Source organism: Misgurnus anguillicaudatus, chromosome 16 (assembly GCF_027580225.2).
Source record: "Misgurnus anguillicaudatus chromosome 16, ASM2758022v2, whole genome shotgun sequence".
Lineage (NCBI taxonomy): Eukaryota > Metazoa > Chordata > Actinopteri > Cypriniformes > Cobitidae > Misgurnus > Misgurnus anguillicaudatus.
The window spans coordinates 6065198-6089207 of record NC_073352.2 but is presented as its reverse complement, the minus strand read 5'-3'; the positions used below and the strand labels follow the sequence as shown (position 1 = coordinate 6089207).

At 37.4% G+C, this 24010-nt stretch overlaps 2 protein-coding genes across 5 annotated transcripts; one reads left to right on the top strand and one right to left on the bottom strand.

Moving 5' to 3' along the window:
* The first annotated feature begins 1707 nt into the window (after positions 1–1707).
* Positions 1708–17031, top strand: plp1a (proteolipid protein 1a). Of its 3 annotated transcripts, none has more exons than XM_055177429.2 (7): positions 1708–2195; positions 6558–6744; positions 8416–8572; positions 8732–8900; positions 9439–9512; positions 9609–9674; positions 14384–14557. In XM_055177429.2, the coding sequence occupies exons 1-7, from the start codon at positions 2192–2194 to the stop codon at positions 14507–14509; spliced, it is 783 nt and encodes a 260-aa protein (XP_055033404.1). In that variant the 5' UTR covers positions 1708–2191; the 3' UTR covers positions 14510–14557. The 3 variants fall into 3 exon arrangements, with proteins under 3 accessions (XP_055033404.1, XP_055033403.1, XP_055033405.1); XM_055177428.2 differs by lacking the exon at positions 14384–14557 and adding an exon at positions 16685–17031 and having other exon boundaries at positions 1710–2195; XM_055177430.2 differs by having other exon boundaries at positions 1715–2195; positions 13421–14557.
* rab9b (RAB9B, member RAS oncogene family) lies at positions 16931–23695 on the bottom strand. 2 transcript variants are annotated; one of them, XM_055177431.2, is made up of 2 exons: positions 23560–23695; positions 16931–21297 (listed from the first exon to the last, which is right to left on the bottom strand). In XM_055177431.2, the coding sequence occupies exon 2, from the start codon at positions 21261–21263 to the stop codon at positions 20655–20657; it is 609 nt and encodes a 202-aa protein (XP_055033406.1). In that variant the 5' UTR covers positions 21264–21297; positions 23560–23695; the 3' UTR covers positions 16931–20654. The 2 variants fall into 2 exon arrangements, with proteins under 2 accessions (XP_055033406.1, XP_055033407.1); XM_055177432.2 differs by lacking the exon at positions 23560–23695 and adding an exon at positions 21392–21410.
* Positions 23696–24010: the final 315 nt, after the last annotated feature.

Below are 24010 nucleotides of genomic sequence, written 5' to 3'. Positions count from 1 at the left end.
GAGAATGGATAAATGACATGAATATCAGCACTGTGTATAAAAAATGTAAAGAAACATCACTAGTTCAATATTAATGGTCATTATGTGAATGAATAACATTCAGAAAATGTAATCTTCAGAATTTATTTATGCAAGTTAACCCTTATGTGTTGTTGGGGATGTTTTCATCCACTAGAGGGTTTTTTTTACTCTTAATTTGGCAACAACTTTCTCTCTGTTTTAGCAAATTGAATGATTTTTGCTGACAAATCTTATAATTACACATATTTTAAGAAAATGCTTTGAAATTTTTCAAAAACTCAACGATATACCGTGGGTACAAATTTACTACCCTTTTGTCTTGTTAGTGGATGAAAACGGCTATAAAAATGTATCAGATTAATATTTTTTCCAATTTTTTTTCATAAATCTGTTACTAATCAAAACTACCAAAACTTCCATGATTTTAACTCTTTAATTGCCAAGTTCATAAGTGATGTCACTGATTTAGGGAAAAACACACACAAAATGACAGATTTTCAATATAAAAAGTGATTGTAAACCAGATTTTTGTTTACCTTTCACAGTCTTGTACATGTCAAAGATTGGTAAAAACATTGGCTTTGAAGCATTTTTAGTTTTTGTGTAGCATCAGTTTTTTTTTCTCCCTCATTTATTGTTCGCGGCTGTTTTTTGCCCCATTGACTTCCATTACAACCACATTTTTTGATTGCAGAGCTATGATACCTTTTTATCGTGCATTTTTGAATGTTGGTGTTTTTTCCTTTTGCTAAGAGGTCAAATTTATAACCACCAAACTATCAGTTTCATATTAATCTGAATAAATCGGAAGTGATGGAGAAATGTAATATCGGTGCATCTCTAAAAAAAAAAAAACATTTTATATGTACAAATCTTATTTCTTCATTCATAACCTACTTTGTAAATGAAAAATAAAACTGTAAAAAACATGTTTGAGCAGGATTGCATATATTCAGTGGTGTATTGGATTGAAATGCTTTTTCGAAAGAATCCTGAAATATTTAACTTTATCTTGTAAAGTATGTAAACATTGCCACCAATCTGATTTAAGTCCCCATGCAAGTGAAAAACTCAGACACCCCACTGATCTGTTTTCATGCTTCAATTCTACATTATTCCCTTCTCACAGAGATAAATATATCTGCTTTGTAGTAGAATAGGAATACAATTACAGTATTAAAAGGAAACAAAAACTAGATCAGTTAATCATGTTTCTTCAAGTATTTCTTACAGTTAAGGAAGTGCATTTCACAGTGTAAGAGACCCGTGAAAGAGAAATCTCTATCGCATATAGATTTTAATCTACATGCAAGACTGCTCAAGAGTGACAGATTTGTGGTGAAAGAAAGTGTCAACTGAAGGACTTTATTCAAGCATATTATTAAAGATGTATTTTGTGTAGTTATGCTCGGTGTGTAATGTGTACACATATTTAAAGATAAAACTGTATTCAACTTATACTTTGTTTCCTGTGAGATATAGTTTTTCAATTTTATATTAAACTATAATCATTATATTTTTATTTTTATTTGAATATGTAGGGTTATTAAAAGCAAATATCCTCACTTTTTGCCATTGCTGTATATCCTGTACAGTGCTGTAAAATGCAGTGTGACGTGTGAACACTAGAGGTCAGTGGTGAGTCTGACGTCACACTAATCTACACTGAGCAGCAGAATAAGACGTTTGATTTGATTTACACCACTAATATTAAACTTAACAAAAATAAATAAGCACTGGAACCAACGCTGTCGTTGCTTTAATTTATTACATTAGATTAGATGAGTTTGTCATAAGGAGGCATTGCTTTCAAACCCTAATATATATTATCTAAATGATTAGCGTGTCCTTCATTCAACAATCAGTGCAGAGAGTGTCGTGTATATTTTATCATGCCATCATCATTTATACATGAGATAAAAAAGACCTAAATGTTTTATCCGACACAATAGACTTTAAAGCTTGAAAATATATGTGAATCAATATAATTTTTCTTCAGTGATTTGTTAAATATCCATCGGCATGATGACCGAATCATTCTTCAGTTTGAAGCCCGGACTCCTCGTGCAGTGCTTTGAAAGGCCACATTGTTGTGTCTTTATGCTGATCTGTGAGTCTTCATTCATTCATTGTGTGTGAGAGACTGAAAACACATCACATCTCTTCAGACATGGGTGAGTACAACATATTTACTCTTTCAACAAACTTTCAAGATTTGCTACAGTTTTGTACTTCAGATGTTATTTTTAGACATGAAGGTCACACTTTAAAATGTCTAAATGTCATTGCTATAAACAAAATATTTTATTTCACGTGTGCAGTTGAACAGATATAAATATAAATGTTTATGTATAAAGTCAGTACCTGTGAAGTCTTCAACAGGTGTATTTAATCGTATTAATGGACATCTGTTGTTTTATCAGTGCAGTTTAGTTTAGTCAAATTTGTATGGACATCAACCTCACAGATACAGATCTCATTTCTTTAATATATATTATTTCTATTACGCTTCACAAAGTTTCAATGAACTTTTGTTTGTACAAGTTTGATCTGTTAAAGTGTCATTTAGTGTTATTGATTTAATTTAATACTTTGATGTGCAAATATTTATTGTTAATCCAGCACTTTGAATATTTTTTACACAATACACTTAAACACATTTTTTGGACATAACAGTATTAAACTTTGTAATATATAAAAAATATTCAACATATTATTATTTGTAAACTAAGTTTATATAATTTCCTCATGAGTAGTGTGTATATTCACCATCATCAGCCCTCTCCTCTCTTTTCTTCACTATCAATCCTCCTCTATACGCATTTAAGGAGAGTTTAGGTGGCAGCAGCTCTTTGTGTTGTGTTTAGACAAAAGCTATTGTCAGTCCAGACACAAATAAAAGAGAGAGAGAGAGACCCTCTCACTCCCGTCTCTCCTGATTTTCTCACACTCTTTATGTGCTGGTACCATCATCCACCCCCACACCAGCACATGATGGGAATGAAGCATAGGAATGAAGAGTGAATGAGCGTTTACACACCAGTGTTCCCAGTTTCTCCAGACGCACAGAGCAGCTGCTGTTGTTGTTTGTGTGATCTGGAACGCTGAATAGATGTCTGTGACAGTATAAGATTGTTTTAATGGAAATGAGCTGTATTTGTATTCGTAGTGGATATATTGTGACAAAAAAATTCTGTCTCTGTGTGTGTAGTTGTGTAAGTGTTGTAAACTGTATAAAATGATTAAAGACAGTGCGACTGCTCTCTATAGGCTCATATCCATCCTCTGATCGGATTTAGATGTGTTTAGGTTCAGTATTTCTTCACCAGAACTCTTTTTGTCAGGAAAATGATTTTGTCTGTTACCCAGATGAATGGATAGGAAGGACATTTGTGATGTAATGTAAAATAAATATGGTTTATTGAATCATTTTGGTTATGTTTCAATGCTAAGTCATCTGACTAGCTGATATTGTTCCAGCACAGACAGTTGACATTTAATCTTTCACTATATTGAGCTATAACAACCTTTTTGAGAGATTAAATGATCTGTACTTGTAAAGAAAATCAACAAAAATAATATAAAAATAATTTTAAACATGATAAAAAAGTCAAATAAAACAAATTAATAAGAATGATGCAATGATGTCTTTGTGCTCATCTCTCAGATAATACGCACATAGGTGGGTGATTCTCACGAAATCTATGTCCAGAATCAGAATTTTTAAAAAGCCCTTGAAGCCAATTTTATTTTGCACATATAAGATTAAGATCTGAATTTATTATAACCATTATTTTTAGAGGATTTCAAACATATTTCCTATTAAATTATTTACATTTTTTTGATTATCATTATCAAAAATGATCATTACCGCAACATGATATTACATTAAAGGATTAGTCCATTTTCTTAAAAGAAAAATCCAGACAATTCACTCACCACCATGCCATCCAAAATGTTGATGTCTTTCTTTGTTCAGTCGAGAAGAAATTATGTTTTTTTAGGTAAACATTGCAGGATTTTTCTAATTTTAATGGACTTTAATAGAGCCCAACACTTAATACTTAACTCAACACTTAAGAGTTTTTTTCAGCGGAGTTTCAAAGGACTGTGGACGATCCCAGGCGAGGCGTAGGGGTCTTGTCTGGCAAGACGATTGTCATTTTTGACAATAAAAATAGCAAATATACACTTTTGGGGCACAACTTCTCGTCGAGATCCGGTCGTGATGCGCCAGCGTGACCCCACGCAATACGTCATGACGTCAAGAGGTCACAGAGGACGAACGCGAAACTCCGCCCCAGTGTTTACAAGTGTGTTGAAAGAGGACCGTTCTGACGTTGTTGTATGTCGAATGATACTAATTAATGTCTTTGTGACAGTTTATTGTTTACAATGGTCCGCAAATTTGCGTTTTATATATGTAACACGTGACCTTCCTACGTCACTACGCATTTACGTTAGGTCGCGCTGGACCGGACCCAGAAGAAAAGCCGTGGTTTAAAAGAGCATATTTGTTACCCTTATGGTCAAAAATGACAATCGTTTTGCCAGACAAGACCCTTATGCCTCATTTGGGATTGTTTATAGTCCTTTGAAACTCCGTTGAAAAAAACTGTTACATTTTGAGTTAAGTATTAAAAGTTGGGCTCTATTAAAGTCCATTAAAATGAGAAAAATCCTGCAATGTTTTCCTCAAAAAAACATAATTTCTTCTCGACTGAACAAAGAAAGACATCAACATTTTGGATGACATGGAGGTGAGTAAATTATCTGGATTTTTCTTTTAAGAAATGGAATATTCCTTTAAATATATGCATTTACAAACTCATGTTTCGGTTATGAGAACTAAAAAGTTGTGTAGGTACTATGACAAACAAAATGTCAACTTTTATCTGGATAGAAAAAATAAGATCTGCTTACCTGGTAGCCATCTTGAGTGTCACAGTAAATTATGTCCCTTCCAACAAATTTTTTTTAAATGTTAGTTCATTGAGGGCTTAAACAATGATTGAAAATTGTTGCAGAGGGTGAGAGAATTTTTCTTGGACACATTTATATTCCTTATTGTTGTCTCTACATTTACCAATGATCACCAAGATGTTTCTTGAATGTAAATGTTTATAGTATAACATGCACTGAAGCTTTTTATTTTTGTTGATTTTTTTAATTATAAATTTTCCATGTCAGAGAACCCAAATCCAGTCATGGACACGTTGCGGTAATGAACATTTTCCCCTTAAATGGGGAAAAAACAACAAAATTTGTTTGTATGATGTCATTTGAATTCAAAATAGTACGTGAAGAGATGTTTGTAACTGTATGCTTCTTATTTTGATACTCTTACATTGCATTTACTTTTTTTTTCAAAATGTTTCACGACACCTCATTAAGTCTAATTTCATGAGAATCACCCTGGTTCGTTTTAAGAAAAATCCTATAATATCAGTTTTTTTAGGACATGTAAACACTTCATGTGGAATGTAACATATTGATTTATCTGTATATTAATGTAGTGTTCGAGCTAAAAGACACATATTAAAGCATTGTAAAAGACTGTAAATGTTTAGTACATGTAGTATGTTATGGTTTTGATGAGTGTTATATATTCAGAAATGTTCGGAAAGCAAAATAGGTAGGGCGTTGTGTGTCAAAAGCACAAAGGTCAGGGGTCAACCTGAAAATACCTGTGTTTGAGGCTTGTGATATGTCATTACCATGTACTGAACTCTTATTATTCATCTATGCCTAGCTAAATAAAATTTTACATTCTACGGCACCTTTAATACATGTAAAAATGCTGTCACGCAATAGACCCTTTTACAGCTCACTTGATCAAATAGCCTGCGTGCGCATTTTGGCAACAGAAGGTTCTAACGTGTTAGCAACTCAGAAAGTTTGTTAAAACAGTTTCCCAGCATCAAAATGTCTGGTTGTTGCGTTTGGTTGCACTAATATAATATACTAAAATACGTATATATGTATCTGGCAACTTTATTTTTGGTCATCTGCTAATGTCTTCTATCCACTCCACTATAGTACATGGATCTGGTAGCTGTGTTGAACAAGTTGATAATGTCAACTTTGTAAAATGATTTTCTCTGTCTGTGTTGCTTCACTGCTGATTCTTGCCATACCTTTGTTGCCTAAATGTGCGCGCATACGCTGCCACGTCATCATTGTGAACAAACAGTAAAAGGGTCTATAGTGCAAACAACAGTAAAATCAGGAATGGAGGAATTACTCCCATTGCCCATTTGGCCTACTAATCATCCCTCATAATAATTGGCTATATCACTCTGTCTCCTCTCCACTAATAAGCTGGTGTGTGGTGGGCGTTCTGGCGCAATATGGCTGCCGTCGCTTCATCCAGGTGGATGCTGCACATTGGTGGTGGTTGAGGAGATTCCCCCGTTCATATGTAAAGCGCTTTGAGTACTGAGAAAAGCGCTATATAAATGTAACGAATTAATATTACTGTCAGTGTTTCCACTCCTGTGACAATAGGTGACAGCGTGTGTGTTTGTGTATTTCAGGTTGTTATGAATGCTGTATGCGCTGTTTGGGTGGAATACCATACATCTCTGTGGTGGCTACACTGTTGTGTTTCTCTGGTGTTGCTCTGTTCTGTGGTTGTGGACATCAGGCCCTTACAGAAAGTGAGAGACTCATTGAGACCCACTTCACCCGAGACCATCAGGACTACATCACACTGGCATATCTGTATGTCATATAAGCATCCTTAACACATACAGTAAGGAAAATAAGTATTTGAACACCCTGCTATTTTGCAAGTTCTCCCACTTAGAAATCATGGAGCGGTCTGAAATTGTCATCGTAGGTGCATGTCCACTGTGAGAGACATAATCTAAAACAAAAAATCCAGAAATCACAATGTATGATTTTTTACTTTTATTTGTATGATACAGCTGCAAATAAGTATTTGAACACCTTAGAATGTCAATGTTAATAATATTTGATACAGTAGCCTTTGTTTGAGGTCAAATGTTTCCTGTAGTTTTTCACCAGGTTTGCACACACTGCGGGAGGGATTTTGGCCCACTCCTCCACACAGATCTTCTCTAGATCAGTCAAGTTTCTGGCCTGTCGCTGAGAAACACAGAGTTTGAGCTCCCTCCAAAGATTCTCTATTGGGTTTAGGTCTGGAGACTGGCTAGGCCACACCAGAACCTTGATATGCTTCTTACAGATCCTTGGTTATCCTGGCTGTGTGCTTTGGGTCATTGTCATGTTAGAAGACCCATCCTCGACCCATCTTCAATGCTTTAACTGAGGGAAGGAGGTTGTTCCCCAAAATCTCGCAATACATGGGCCCGGTCATCCTCTCCTTAATACAGTGCAGTTGCCCTGTCCCATATGTGCAGAAAAACACTCCCAAAGCAGGATGCTACCACCCCCATGCTTCACAGTAGAGATGGTGTTCTTGGGATTGTACTCATCATTCTTCTTCCTCCAAACATGTTTAGTGGAATTATGACCAAAAAGCTATATTTTGGTCTCATCTGACCACATGACTTTCTCCCATGACTCCTCTGGATCATCCAAATGATCATTGGCAAACTTAAGACGGGCCTGGACATGTGCTGGTTTAAGCAGGGGAACCTTCCGTGCCATGCATGATTTCAAACCATGACGTCTTAGTGTATTAGCAACAGTAACCTTGGAAACGGTGGTCCCAGCTATTTTCAGGTCATTGACCAGCTCCTCCTGTGTAGTTCTGGGCTGATTTATCACCTCTCTTAGGATCATTGAGACCCCACGAGGTGAGATCTTTCATGCAGCATGAGTCCGAGGGAGTTGACAGTCATGTTTAGCTTCTTCCATTTTCTAATGATTGCTCCAACAGTGGACCTTTTTACCAAGCTGTTTGGCAATTTCCCCGTAGCCCTTTCCAGCCTTGTGGAGGTGTACAATTTTGTCTCTAGTGTCTTCGGACAGCTCTTTGGTCTCAGCCATGTTAGTAGTTGGATTCTTACTGATTGTATGGGGTGGACAGGTGTCTTTATGCAGCTAACGACCTCAAACAGGTGCGGTGGAGGTGTACATTTTAAAGGCAGACTAACAGATCTTTGAGGGTCAGAATTCTATCTAATAGGCAGGTGTTCAAATACTTATTTGCAGCCGTATCATACAAATAAATAGTAAAAAAATCATACATTGTGATTTTTTAGATTATGTCTCTCACAGTGGACATGCACCTACAATGACAATTTCAGACCCCTCCATGATTTCTAAGTGGGAGAACTTGCAAAATAGCAGGGTGTTCAAATAATTATTTTCCTCACTGTACATATCAATCTATTAATTTCATCTGAGCAGAGATTCACTATCTCCCCCTCTTTCTCTCTCTCTCTCTCTCTCTCTCTCTCTCAGTATTGAGTATTTCCAGTATATTATCTATGGCCTGGCATCCTTCTTCTTTCTTTACTGTATTATCCTGTTAGCCGAGGGATTTTACACCACCAGTGTAGTGCGTCAGTCATTCGGGGAGTTTCGGAGCACAGTCTGTGGCCGATGTATCAGCACAACGGTAAGTGACATTCATCTTTCATGCCGTTTTAAAGCTCCTGTGGGACACAAAAGAGTAAATTATGAAGAATGTTTACAGCATTTATCACAATTTGTAATGCAAGTTGTTAATAAAATGAAGGCATTAAGTTGACGTGTATGTTTGTATTTCTCTTGTTAGTTCATCGTGATCACATACATGCTGGTTATAGTCTGGTTACTGGTCTTCTGCCTCTCTGCACTACCCGTCTACTTCATCTACAACATGTCAAACACCTGTCACACTATAAACTTTCTCTCGGAGACGCCCTCCAGTATAAACCAGCTGTGTATTGATGCCAGGCAGTACGGTAATGACCCGACAATGCTTCACATTCATCACCACCGTTGACACAAATACACTGTCGGATTTGTTTTGGCCTCTGCTGATGTTTCAATATGTTAAGATTGTGATTGTACTTCATTACAAATGTTGTGACTTGCAGTTAAATCCTGAAGTAAGCGCATGTTTCTGGCAACAGTATGCACAATTCACGCTTTATTTGTCATGATGTTTTGAAATGTGTCAGCTGCTGCTATTGCAGGAATTTGGCAGTGCAAAAGGTCATGGGTTTGTTTGAACACTTACTGCACTGATAAGAAGACTCAATTTGGATTAAAGCATCTTCAAATGCATAAATGTAAATGTGATGCTGATAGTTAGAGTAAGGGTTAAGGGTATCATAAGTTACATGTGTACAGTAATAATGCAAGAGAAATATTGTGATGTTTGTTTTCTTCAGACGTCATCAAAATAACAGTTAGGTATTTGTTTCTATTTTCTCAAACAAGTGAGCTTCTGAGTTCATAATAATAAAAGTTTTTCATGTCTGTTTTTGTCTGTCTAAGGTCTACTTCCGTGGAACGCTGTACCAGGAAGAGTTTGTGGAACGAGACTGTCTAATATATGCAAGACAAGAGAGGTGAGACATGACCACGGGCTATTCATCGACTTTCAAAGTCTTGTCAGATCAAACATTCATTCCTGTTCAGATGACATTTATAAACTTGTTTTTCAGTTTTTCTTGACTTATGATCTGTACGTGGCAGCGTTTGCCGGGGCAGGAATGACGGTTTTGGCTCTGGTGAGTGAACACTGCGTCTCTATGATGATGACATATCTGGAGGTGTGAAATTTGCATTTATTAAGGGGGTTTATTCTTCCCGCTCATAGATGGGAATGACTTGTGAGAAGCTTATTGTTTGGAGGGATTTTTCTAGCACTGTGAGGATGTTGTGACCAAACACATGACATCAGAGTTATTTCAATCATTCTCAGTGCAAGCATTTTAAAGTTATGAAATCATCATTTAGCTCATTTTATGATTGACGAGCGTCAAATATCGCTCATAATCCTGACTTATATATTTTGGTGATATGCCGATATTATTTGCTGTGCCCCTGTATAGCTCAGTGGTAGAGTATTGTGTTAATAACGCTAAAGGTCATCATCGGTTTGAACCCAGTGAACATGCATACAGTACTGACTGATGTATACCTTGACATGCACTGTGGATAAAAGCATCTGCCAAATGCATTAATGTAAATGTAGGTATGACTTAAACTTAAGGAAGCGTATCAAGTGTACTTTTAATCAGTTTTCAATGATATCCGCTTGTTAAGTCTGACATCATGCAGCACATCCGGGTCCAGCCCATCTTAAATGCCATAGAGAAATAGCACGAACATCATGCTAATATACACTCGTATCATAATGTGATATAATTATGTTATTAATTATTAATACATTTTAAGTTTATAAACTTTTCACTTAAGTGTGTGATAGGAGTAAATAGTCCTCATAAATAGCTGTCTTAATAATATCCTCTATTTGTCACACGCACACAAAGAAAGTAAGATCCACATGCAGATTTATTAGGGTAATCCAGCCAGGCAAAGGTTCAAAATCTATGCAGAGACAATCCAAAACATAAAACAAACATCAACAAAACACAGGAAGGCAGTAGGACATAAAACAAGGACTCCATAACAAGAACTGAACAGGGTATATATATATGCTGATGCACTGAGTATTAATGATGAAGCTATAGGGTCGACATTGCTAGGGGGTTGATTAGAAGTCAATAGAGTCTAATTCTCTCTTATAATCCGCTTGTTAAGTCATAATGTAAAGATACTGTTTTCGTGTCCAAGCGTCCACTCATTTCAATAGTGGCCCTGTCCCAAATGGCGCACTTCATGTGGACTTTTGGTCTCGTGGCCTTAAATTGCGCGTGCTTGCTTAGTCTACGATTCCATAGGGTATCCCATCTGTCATTTTTATGCTTCGAAGTGTGCTCATCAGCGCACCCTTTGCCCCCTTGCTGCAGGCTTCGCGCACTTTACCAACCCAGAAGTCCATGCGAAAGAGCAGTCAGACCAATCAGACCCTGTCCCAAATGGCGCACTTCATGTGGACTTTCTGTGTTGTGGCCTTAAATTGCACGTGCTCGCTTAGTCTACAAGTCTGTAGGGTGTCCCTTCTGTCATTTTTACGCTCCGAAGTGTGCTCATCAGCGCCCCCTTTGCCCCCTTGATGCGTTCTTTGTCGAAGCCCTTACTGCTGCAGGCTTCACACACTTTACAAACCCAGAAATCCTTGCGAAAGAGCAATCAGACCAATCAGGCCCTGTCCCAAATGGTGCACTTCATGTGGACTTTCGGTCTTGTTGCCTTAAATTGCGCATGCTCGCTTAGTCTACGAGTCCGTATTGAGTCCGTATTGTGTCCCATCTGTCATTTTTACGCTCCGAAGTGTGCTCATCAGCCCCCCTTTTTATATATACACACAAACACTAACAAGGTGAGTGGGAACAGCTGAGTGCAATGCTACATAATGACACAGACAGGATTATGGGAAATGCAGTTCTTGATGAACGTGACCGTGTGGGGAAGAGACCTCTGGTGGCCACCCAGGGAACAACACTCAGACATCAAGATACTGGCCCTGTCCCAAATGGCACACTCCGGACTTGTGGTCCTCCTCAGAGTCCACACTTTGATGACATCATGTAGTGCAGACCCTTGACACGAGTCCAAGAGGTGCACCGAAGTTGTATTTTAGGACAGACTTGAGTGTCACGCCAAAAATGGGTAAAGAATTTGCCCGTCAGTGTGAACTCCTCCCTTCTGTCGTCTGTGGCCCTGTCCCAAATGGCACACTTCGGATTTGTGGACCTCCTCAAAGTCCACACTTTGATGACATCATGTAGTGCAGACCCTTGACACGAGTCCAAGAGGTGCACCGAAGTTGTATTTTAGGACAGACTTGAGTGTCACGCCAAAAATGGGTAAAGAATTTGCCCGTCAGTGTGAACTCCTCCCTTCTGTCGTCTGTGGCCCTGTCCCAAATGGCACACTTCGGATTTGTGGACCTCCTCAAAGTCCACACTTTGATGACATCATGTAGTGCAGACCCTTGACACGAGTCCAAGAGGTGCACCGAAGTTGTATTTTAGGACAGACTTGAGTGTCACGCCAAAAATGGGTAAAGAATTTGCCCGTCAGTGTGAATTCCTCCCTTCCGTCGTCTGTGGCCCTGTCCCAAATGGCACACTTTGGATTTGTGGTCCTCCTCGGAGTCCACACTTTGATGACATGATGTAGTGCAGACCCTTGACACGAGTCCAAGAGGTGCACCGAAGTTGTATTTTAGGACAGACTTGAGTGTCACGCCAGAAATGGGTAGAGAATTTGCCTGTCAGTGTGAACTCCTCCCTTCCGTCGTCTGTGACCCTGTCCCAAATCGCACACTCCGGATTTGTGGACCTCCTCAGAGTCCACACTTTAATGACATCATGTAGTGCAGACCCTAGGGACCCTTGACGGGAATCCAAGAGGGTGCATCGAAGTTGTATTTTGAAACAGACTCGAGCGTCACGCCAGAAATAGGAAGAGAAGTTGCCCATCAGTGTGATCTCATGATTGATCTGATTGCTCTTTCGCAAGGACTTCTGGGTTGGTAAAGTGCACGAAGCCTGGTGCATCAAGGGTTCAAAGGGGGTGCTGATGAGCACACTTCGGAGCATAAAAATGACAGATGGGACACCCTACAGACTCGTAGACTAAGCGAGCATGCACAATTTAAGGCCACAAGAACGAAAGTCCACATGAAGTGCACCATTTGGGACAGGGCCTGATTGGTCTGATTACTCTTTCGCAAGGACTTCTGGGTTGGTAAAGTGTGTGAAGCCTGCAGCAGTAAGGGCTTTGACAAAGAACGCATCAAGGGGGCAAAGGGGGCGCTGATGAGCACACTTCGGAGCGTAAAAAAATGACAGATGGGACACCCTACAGACTTGTAGACTAAGCAAGCACGTGCAATTGAGGACCACAAGACCGAAAGTCCACATGAAGTGCGCCATTTGGGACAGGGTCTGATTGGTCTGACTGCTCTTTCGCAAGGACTTCTGGGTTGGTAAAGTGCGCGAAGCCTGCAGCAAGGGGGCAAAGGGGGCGCTGATGAGCACACTTCGAAGCGTAAAAATGACAGATGAGATACCCTATGGAATCGTAGACTAAGCAAGCACGCGCAATTTAAGGCCACGAGACCAAAAGTCCACATAAAGTGCACTATTTGGGACAGGGCCACTATTTAAATGAGTGAACGCTTGGATCCGAAAACAGTATCCTTACATTATGACTTAACAAGCGAATTATAAGAGAGAATTAGACTCTATTGACTTCTTATCAACCCCCTAGCAATGTCGACCCTATAGCTTCATCATTAATACTCAGTGCATCAGCATGTGCACTCATATTTACTCTAATACATGCGTCTGTGTGTTTTCTATGTTATGTATGTCTTGTTTCTGTGTCTGTTTCTCTTTAGCTGACATATACTGTGTCCAGCACCTATAACTTTGCTGTTCTACGTTATCTGGGGAGAAAAGGCATCAGTCCACGCTGTTAATGTTTGATCTGTCCTGGGTCTTCCTCTACTCCTGACAATAACACAGCACCATACTGGAGGATTTGATCATCACCCCTTTACTCTTTACACAGCACAATGGCTTTACTTTTCTCTTATTTCACAAACTTTTCAAATTCTGCTACAAATGCGTTTTGATTTGATATTTTTTCACTTGATGTTTTTACATCTACACTTATTTGGGCATTATGTTGCTCTTTCAACTCCTCCTAGAAAGTTTTGTGAATTCAGAAGTTGTAATGATACCCAAATGAGTTTGGCTGGGAAAACATAAACAGTGCGATTAATTTTGTATTTATTTATTTTTTAATTGATTTAAGGGCGGTTTCCCAGACAGGGATTAGACTAGTCCTAGACTGGGAGCTGTACAAACTGAAAACAACTTGCACAGACATATCTTAAAATACATCAGTGCCCTTTGTTTTACCCCAAAATGCACACAAGTAATGTTTTTAGTAAGTCATGTTTGTTAAAACTAGTTATATTTCCTAATTAAACTAAGGCCTAGTCCTGATTTAAGCTAATCTCTTGTCTGGGAAACCACCCCTTAAAGTTTTAGTACTAGTACAATAAAATAAAAACCAAAAGTGCTTTGTTTTTACAATTCTGCCATCGTGACTTGTAGGCAGCATTAATGTCATATTTCATTTTAGTTTGATGTCTACGGTTTGTATTTATGTTACAGTAAATCAAGGTAATCATTAGATAAAACCATTAGGTTGAGATGTGCAAGAGAAAAATTCTCACGGTGGTGATGTGTGGTTTCCATGGTGATGATCCCTCACATCTGGTTGCCATGGAGTCAGACACGATAATGTGCGTGTTATTTTTTTGTCTCGTGACCCCAGCACTTTCTTCTCACAGCCTCGTGAAAGGGTCGAGAGGCCTGAACAATGCAGCATGCACGCTTTGTTAAAGAGCCAGTGCTGGCACAAACCCAGGTTAGGGGTCAGAAGAAGATATCACCCACTGCTTCCTTTAGCTCCTTAAATAAAAGATCTTCTGTGACTGGTGCACAGATGGCACGAATCATACAAAGTGTGTGTGCATTTGTATGTAGAACAAAAATTACTGTGTGCTGCCCAACACTGTTCCCTTAAAGATAGCAATGCCATTTTTTGACCTTGTGTGGGCATTTTTGGTCCCCATGAGGAAACAAGCATATACAACAGAATTAAAAAAAATCTAAAATAGCAGATCATTTTTTGTGAGGGTTAGGTTTAGGGGTTTGGTTTGTACAGAATAAAGACCATAACATCTACAAAATGAAACTGAAACCCTGTAGTGTGCATGTGTGTCTGTGTGTGATCACCCTCTGGTGTTTGATGTCAGCAGTTGTTTCCCTTTAAAGGATTAGTCCATTTTCTTAAAAAAAATCCAGATAATTTGCTCGCCACCGTGTCATCCAAGGTGTTGATGTCTTTTTTTGTCCAGTCGAGAAGAAATGTTTTTTAGGAAAGCATTCCAGGATTTTTCTCATTTTAATGGACTTTAATGGACCCCAACACTTAACAGTTTTAATGCCGTTTTAATGGAGTTTCAAGGGACTCTGGGCGGTCTCAGGGGAGGCATGGGGGTCTTGTCTGGCGAGGCGATTGTCATTTTTGACAAGAAAAAGAAAAAATATGCACTTTTAAACCACAACTTCTCGTCTGTCTCCGGTCCTGTGACGCGCCAGCGCGACCTCACGTAATCTGTCATCACGTCAAGAGGTCACGGTTGACGTATGCGAAACTACGCCCCAATGTTTACAACATATGGAGAAAGAGGACCTTTCCGACGTTTTTGTATGTGGAATGATACTAATAATGTCTTTGTGTCAGTTTATTGTTTAAAATGGTCCACAAATGTGCGTTTCATATATGTAACACGTAACATTTCTAAGTCACTACGCATTTACGTGAGGTCGCGCTGGCTCGTCACACAGCCGGAGGAAGAAGAGAAGAATTTCTTGTTAAAAATTACAATCGTTTCTCTTGATAAGACCCTTGTGCCTTGTTTGGGACCGTTTACGGTCCCTTGAGGCTCCATTGAAACTGCAATTTTAAACTGCATTAAACGTGTTGGGGTCCATTAAAATGAGAAAAATCCTGCCTCAAAAAACATAATTTCTTCTCGACTGAACAAAGACATCGGCATTTTGGATGACGTGGTGGTGAGTAAATTATCTGGATTTTTTTTTTTTTTTTAAGAAAATTGACTAATCCTTTAAAGGAATATTTCACCTATAATAAATATTTTGTCATCTAAACCTTAACATTTAAAGCAAACAGTGCACAGTAAAAAAAAGTTGGCTCAACTTCAATTTTAATTAATTCAATTTAGTTAAAATATCAACTATACATTTTGAACTTAAAAAATATTAGGCAAGCAGGTAACTTTCCTTTTTTTTTTAAGTTGAACCAACAAATCCTTTACATTGTACTGGTAAGTCATTTGAAGTCATGGGTTTGCTTTGACTGAAAATGATGTTACTGTAATCTGAACTTGTTAAGCTAAAATCTTTGTTACAGAACACGAGACAGTAACACTGAATATGTGTAAGGAGTAGTTGACGACGGGCCATTGAATTATAAGAAAATAATGCACACCCAAGGTGCAATGCAGCACGAAGCGGAGTGCCGTTGCACCGTGGGTGTGCATTATTTTCAAATAGTTCGGGGGACTGGAGTCAATTATTCCTCTTATACCACGGTTACCACAAACATTGCTCTGGTGTCTATTTTTAAGACATTTGACAAGTTAGGTGTGCGGTTTACAGAAAAATAATCAACACCCATAGAACATTTCTCAGCCAATCAGAATACAGCATTCAATAGACCCGTGGTATAATTAATGTTAATGTTTAGGTCTGTTGACTTTAGCAGTTTTTTATTTCTGAGTGAATTATTATTTTTGATTGTTTTATAACTCTGATTATTAGGAGATGATTGTAGTTATTGTATAACACTTTCTTACTAATCAATATCCTGTTGATAAACTAAAGATTACTTACTGTAGGTATTTTGTCATTGCTTTACTAAGCACAGGTTTATTTTTTAACCTGTATGCAGTGTTTGATGCTATGAAGCTGAGTTTAGCAGTAAATAAAGAGATCAATGAGTTTGATCAGTTTTGTCTGTGACATTACTGTGTGTATAGTGGAGATTGTTTTGTTGTTTCTAGATTCACTGTCCACTGTACCTCACAGCAAGACATCTTATGTTCAGACATAGACGACGTGAGGAGAAAGAAGAGATGAGAAGACACACGCTCTTCAGTCGAAAGATACACGAGGACAGAGGAGCTCTCTGTTCACCTTATGATAATGAGGTGTAAAAACAAAGAAAATTTCACTAAGTTGCAAAGATGATTTTGTTTATAATGTTTAAAATAATATGATGTGTTTAAGCATGAAGAAGACTTTATAACTGCTGTTGGAGTTTTGTTTATTTATCGCATTGCGTTCTTGCAAACTAAATTAGTTGTTAAATAAAAGCAGTCTTGACCTCCGTATTGCATTGGAGATATAATGTGTGGCTGCTTTCATTTCTTTACAAAAACACCAGACAACACACGTCCAGTCAATTTAAAGCATTTCAGTAAATCTGGCTTTGAGAAACGAATGCCCAAGTACAAAGCATAAAGCACTTTACACTGCCGCACTGACCTCAATACAAATCAAACAATCAGTAGTGTACATTCAGTCCAATAATGCCATAAACAACACCCCAACAAATGAAGAAAAGACTTCAATAACAGTATTATCAAATCATAATACTCCTGTAACAGACTGTGAACGCTCCATCAGCTCAAACCAATGGAGTCAATCTCATGAAAACTATCAGAAGAGAAAAGCTTTAAGACGTATACAGTATGAATTATAAACCTGACATTGGTGAGATTGACCCACATCAGATGATGTTCGTAACACATGTAACAGTTATGTATTCCACAAACATGTTATACTAACATTTCCTTAATGTAAAACCAAACAAAATCAGTAAAAACAGTCAATGTTAGGAATGAATTTGTACCTGCATACTGCACAGTGTTTCAGCTATAGCCATATCACAGTGTAGCATTGAAACATTACACACCTCACATAAGTGCAGCAGATATCTCAGCATGTCAACAAACAAACGTTTTACATGTAAAAACATACATACAGTATGAGAATAATGTGTCACACGTGTTTATGATGTCATATTATGATAAGCTAGCAAGTGTCTGTAAACTGAAAGATCTCTAAAGTAAAATGTTCATCTTAATGTAAGTAAATAACTTTGACCACCACATTCATATTCAGGGACAAACACTAGGAAATAAAAACAAACTCTACAAGAAAACTAAAGAGAACTGAAATAAAGCTAAGTACTTAAAGGAACAGTATGTAAGAAATGTATATTAATTAATCATAAAATGGCCCTGATAATGGCCTAGACATTAAGAAATCATTTTCATTTCAAATACTTATATCACTGACAACAGTGGTTCGGCCAGGATATTGTCATTTAAAAAGTGGAGTTGCAGCCCTCAACTGATGTTTATGTTGTCATTTTGTGTATTGGCTACCAGTTGTGTTATTGCAGTACCAGTTTTAGCCACAAGTTTTGTGATTGCAATAACAGTTTTGGCCACAATCCTACATACTGTTCCTTTAATGTCCTTTACTCAAACTGGGGTCAAGGGTTTAGTGCTGTATACTTGCTACCATGTGCTTTGGTTTCATATCAACATTGGGCCCGAGATCAATCAGGACATTGATAAATAAATGTGTCAACTAAAATACAGACAGACCTGTCCTTACTGTAAACTTACAATAAGTCTCCAACATACAATGTAGATCATTAAAAAATCATCTTACATGATTTTAAATGAAGAACTATGCATTTGTGTATATTTAAGAATCAATGAAAAAAAAAGAAAAGAAAAAAGAAAATGTAATTCATTAACATCTACCTCACCAACACAAAATTTGAAGAAATCCTATTCTCCTATAATCAACAGCTCAAATATACATAACATACTTTAACCTGAAATGTATTACCGAGCCCCTAAGGTGACATTGGAGTAAAAACGATAGTTTTACATGTGTACTTAAACAAAAATTCTGCACATAAAGGTTTCACGTGAGCACATGAAACTTAGTTTCACGTGCGCACGCAAAACTTAAAAAAACAACAATTCTGCACATAAAAGTTTCGCTTTCACGTGCGTGCACGAAACGTAAAAAAAATTCTGCACATAAAGGTTTTGCTTGAGCACATGAAACTTAGTTTTTACGTGCGCACGCGATAGTTTCATGTATTGTTTTTTTTAAGTTTCGAATGCGCACGTGAAAAAAACAAAAACAATTCTGCACATAAAGGTTTCGTGTGAGCACATGAAACTTTCACGTGCGTGCACGAAACGTAAAAAAATTCTGCACATAAAAGTTTCACGTGAGAACATGAAACTTAGTTTTTACGTGCGCACACGATAGTTTCACGTGTGCATACGAAACTTAAAAAAAAACAATTCTGCACATAAATGTTTCGCGTGAGCACATGAAACTTAGTTTTTACATGCGCACACGATAGTTTCACATGCGCACGCAAAACTTTAAAAAAACAACAATTCTGCACATAAAAGTTTCGCTTTCACATGCGTGCACGAAACGTAAAAAATACTGCACATAAAGGTTTCACGTGAGCACATGAAACTTAGCTTTTATGTGCGCACGCGGTGGTTTCATGTATTGTTTTTTTTTAAGTTACGTATGCGCACGTGAAAAAAAAAATTCTGCACATAAAGGTTTCACGTGAGCACATGAAACTGTCGCTTTCACGTGCACGCACGAAAGTTTCATGTGCGCGTGCGAAAGTAAACTTTATTTATTTATTTTATAATTTTTCCTCCATGTCCCCTTAAAGTCGCCATGAAACGGAAGTAGCGATTGCCTTATTTTCCCCGTGGTGACGTATATCCGAATGAAACGGCTTTTGAGATGAAATAAGGCAGGGCTGGATTTGAATTTGTCCATCGAGATCTGATTGGATCGTTTGAAGTTGGGCCGTGTTGCTAATTGCTAATCGCTGCGATCTTCTCCCGGACCCCGCCCACCTGCCATACTTTTGACCGGAAGTGAAGAGAGATCGTTTTGAGGAGGGAAGGAGATTTGCATTTTTGATTTAAGATTATGAGCACAAAGAAATTAAAAAAAAAATAATGAAGCGCACAGATAAGTCATTTGTTAATAATACCACAATATTAAAAATATATATATAGTTTTTCATTTCAATTTCATTGCGACTTTAAGGGCTCCGTAATACCTAGACCTGATAAACAAATATTTTAAAAAACAACAGAAAGTACCTAAAAATGTTTTAAATGCTCTTTGACAGTAAAACATCTGTAATATGATAATTTGCTATTATGTATTTCAGATATCAAAGGTGTACCATAATGAGGTTAATTTCACAAAGAAATGTCCAGGTCATAGAAAATAATCATAAGTCTGTATAGGACTATTATTCATTAATAATATTATATAATAGTCAATATTTGAATTACAATTAAGTGCAATTTCCCAACAATTCTCAATACTGTACTGTAAACAAAATGTTATACTCTTAAATCTTAACCAGTCTCCACAGATTAAAATAAAAGATTAATTTTAGTACCATGATTAAAAATATTTAGGAATAACATTATTTTTATTTCTGATAATGATAATGGTTCTACACACATAGACTTAATTGTTATGATAATCTAGCACTTTAATCGGTGAAAAATGACCTGAACACTTCTACTGATAGCACAGATTAGTAAAATGAGACTAAATGTCTGCAAAAATCATATAAATAATAGATGGATAGTAAAACGGTTGACACAAAACAACAGAATCAGAGCAGGTGGTGACCTTCAGGACATGATGAGTCACCAGCATTCAAGCCTTTGCCAGGAGAAAGAGTTATGATGTTTGTACCAGACTGAGAAAAGATTAAATACGTTTAAAATACCTTTACTGTTACATACATGTTACATAAGACCACATTACTGTGTTACAGGTGCAGCCATGCATCCGGCTACCTGCGTGTCTGTACCTACACATAAAGCTCTCGAGCACGTAAAACAAGAGAGCTTATGTTCGTGAGGCCAACCTGAAGGCACCTCAACAGCAGAAAGAGCGAGCCGCTTTACGGTTTCCATGGAGATCGATGGTGCTACCCAACAAGGCGTGGTCGATGGTGTCCTCGCCGGCCAGAACCTCCCGAACCGCCGCCTCGAAGGCAGCCCCCACGTTGGTGTCGTCTTTGGCGCTGGTCTCAAAATAAGGACAGCAGCCGTTCTCCTCGCACCACGCCCTGGCCTCGTCTTCCCCGACCTCGCGTTCCTCCTTGTCCACCTTGTTTCCGAGCACCACGAAGGGAAAGCGTTCGGGGTCTCGTACGTCAGAATAATACATGAACTCTTTCTTCCAGCAGCCCAGGTTCTGGAAGCTCTGCAGGTCGTCCACGGCAAACGTGAGCAGGCAGCAGTCCGCCCCGCGGTAGAAGGGCGTGCGCAGGCTCTTGAAGCGCTCCTGGCCCGCCGTGTCCCAAATCTGGAGGGTGACCAACCTGCCGTCTATTTCGAGGTCACGGTTGAGGAACTCCACGCCGATGGTGTGGAAGGACTGCGAATCGAAGCGATCGGTCACGTAGCGGTTCATGAGGGAACTTTTCCCCACGCCGCCATCCCCCAGCAGAATGACCTTCAGTAAGAGGCTCTTACCACTCATAACGGCCCCCAATATCACACCAGTTCACTATGACCTGTCACAAACATAAAGAACATATTAACTACACACACACACACACGAGATAAACATACAACACAGGCTTAGGTTAAATAAACCGTGTTATATACCAGCTGATTTGTGAAAGTTTAAAAGGTTTAAGCTATTCTGAACAGTGTTGGTTAGTAGTTGTTGATCTGCCTGGTGTGGGTCAGCAGCTCAAGTGTCTGACCCTGAGACTTTGGACAGGACAACACCCTCTGAAAGAGCACATGGATTGGTTAAACATACAGCTGTCTGATTTCAGCCTGTAAGGAAAATCTCATCGTTCTTCTTTAGGATAAACTATATCAACACATCTTACTCACTCCATCACAAGCAAGTGAGCATATTCTAGCTGGATTATCATTGGATCTCATTGAGGTCTTAAAGTTAAAATAAAATTAACCCTTTCATTTGACACATTTCTGGTCTTGCATTGAAAGTAATATTAGAAAAAAATAGGTTTAGAAATGGTACGAGATGTCATGGTATCCCATACGGCAAAAATACATTTCTATGGAAAAAATATATTTTATAGCATATAGCTAAATACATTTTGTAGAAAATAAAGCTCAATTAATATAATCAAAAATAAATTTTCAATGTGTAGTTTTAACCTATATATATATATTAACATATATTTCAAAATGAATTTTAGGACCAACAAATATATTTCTAATTTTACAACCCATATGGCAAAGATTATATCTTTTATTTACGTTTGTATAAGTATGTAAAAAAATCATTAAATTTACAGTGTTACTTGCAGCTGGTTGCCAGTAACTTACTGTAGATTTAAATTTATGGATAACACTTTACAATAACGTTCATTAGTTAACATTAGTTAACTACATTAGTTAACATGAACTAATAATGAACTGCACTTATACAGCATTTATTAATATTTGTTAATGTTAATTTCAACAATTACTAATAGACTACTTTATTAAAATCTTGTTAACGTTAATGCACTGTGAACTAACATTCATAACCGTTCATCTGTAAAGCGCTTTGAGTACTGAGAAAAGCGCTATATAAATGTAAGGTATTATATTATTATTATTATTTAGTTTTATTCTGTAAAGATGAAGACTTGTTAATATTTAATATTTATTTAACTTTGAACAAACTCTTGTCAGTAGATAACATAAATTTAAATATACACTGGCAACCAGCCAGTATTTAGTTTTCATCTTTTTAAATGTTTACAGGTTTGTAAGATACAACGTTTTTCTTCCAATGAGCTGTGAATGTAAATGCTTAAACAAATGAGCTGTGAATGTAAATGCTTAAACATTTATTTATTTTTAAAATATATTTCAAAATATACAAAAAATGGCAAAAATATATTTTTGTAAAAATATATTGCAAAATATATTTAGGTACATTTTTGTATATTTTACAAAAAAATTAAATTATATGTAATAATACTTTTTTGCTGTATATGACTTCAAAACTACAAAAATGTCCAATAGCGCTGTAATTATAATTAATCTACAATTAAAGTACAGTATTACAACTTAAAACTCTGACTCACATCCCTAACTTTACAATAGTAACTTTATTTTAATAATGGTGCTCCAATTGATCGGGCACCAATGATTTATTGGCTAATAAATGTTAATGGTAGGCTAACCCTTGTTTCCAACCAAATACCAGTACAGCTTTCAAGAACGAAAAATAATGAAATTTCCTTTAAATTTAAAGATTATACAGAACCTTTGTTACCTGTGCGATTAAATTACATTAATAAACACAATACTGCATTGCTGGGTTAAAAGAAACTGCAGATTCTCACGAGCTATGTCCAAAGACTAACGTGTGTTAAACTAACACATAGTAACTTAACGCTACGCAGTAAAGCAAATATAGCATATCATCATAATGATGACACGAAACCGCAAACAGCTGATTGCTCTCTGCGCATGCGCACGCGTGCGTGACGGTTGTGTTTTTAGCATACTAGTGCTCAAGCTAATGTTTATAACACTGTCTGTTATAATAAATCGAACCTCACTTATACTGTAAGAAATAAACATATCTGACATGTATGTATTTATGTACTTCGTTTAAATTAAACATTAAAGCCTTTTCAGTCCCTCCTAGCTTAATTACAGGCGCATGTTTATTACATGTTTTATTTAATAAACTATAGCGCCCTTTTTCATGTGTGAGAATAAGCACATTATAGCCTAAATACCTGTAAATACTGAAAAACACATTGGATCTCAATAATGCAAAAATATTTTTGTATTACCTCATATTGTACCGCGGCGCGAGCACTGCTGCTAGCTGCTGAGATTTCACGCGCTCTGCGCATGCGTGTCTGTGTGCGAGTAGAGAGACACGCGCGTGACAGAAGAACACCAGCCAACTTCACACTGCGTTTAACTACAGAAAAAATATAGATGTTTTATTTGATCATATATGTAAATACATTGTTTACCCACTTTTGATGTTGTTGTTTTTTTTATTTGAAAGGTACATACGAATTAATTAAACAGCACCCGTGGAAAGTATTCTTGTAATTTATTATTGGCAAATAATTTACAAAGATTTTTCTCTTATCTATAAATCTATTTTACTATCTTCGTATTTTGTCAACAAAATTTGTATTTACATAAATGCTTTTGATTTTGAATGCATCTGTATGCTCGCGTGCTCACTCGCAGCAGCACTTTGTTCGGATTAATTTAGTAAAAAAGATG

What these genes read in the sequence shown, in the direction of transcription:
- plp1a (XM_055177428.2), top strand. An exon ending in TACATCACACTGGCATATCT is followed by an intron (nt 6,745 to 8,415) that starts GTATGTCATATA and finishes TCTCTCTCTCAG; the next exon opens with TATTGAGTATTTCCAGTATA. An exon ending in TATTGATGCCAGGCAGTACG is followed by an intron (nt 8,901 to 9,438) that starts GTAATGACCCGA and finishes TGTCTGTCTAAG; the next exon opens with GTCTACTTCCGTGGAACGCT.
- rab9b (XM_055177431.2), bottom strand. Translation starts at nt 21,263, where the DNA reads ATGAGTGGTAAGAGCCTCTTACTGAAGGTCATTCTGCTGGGGGATGGC.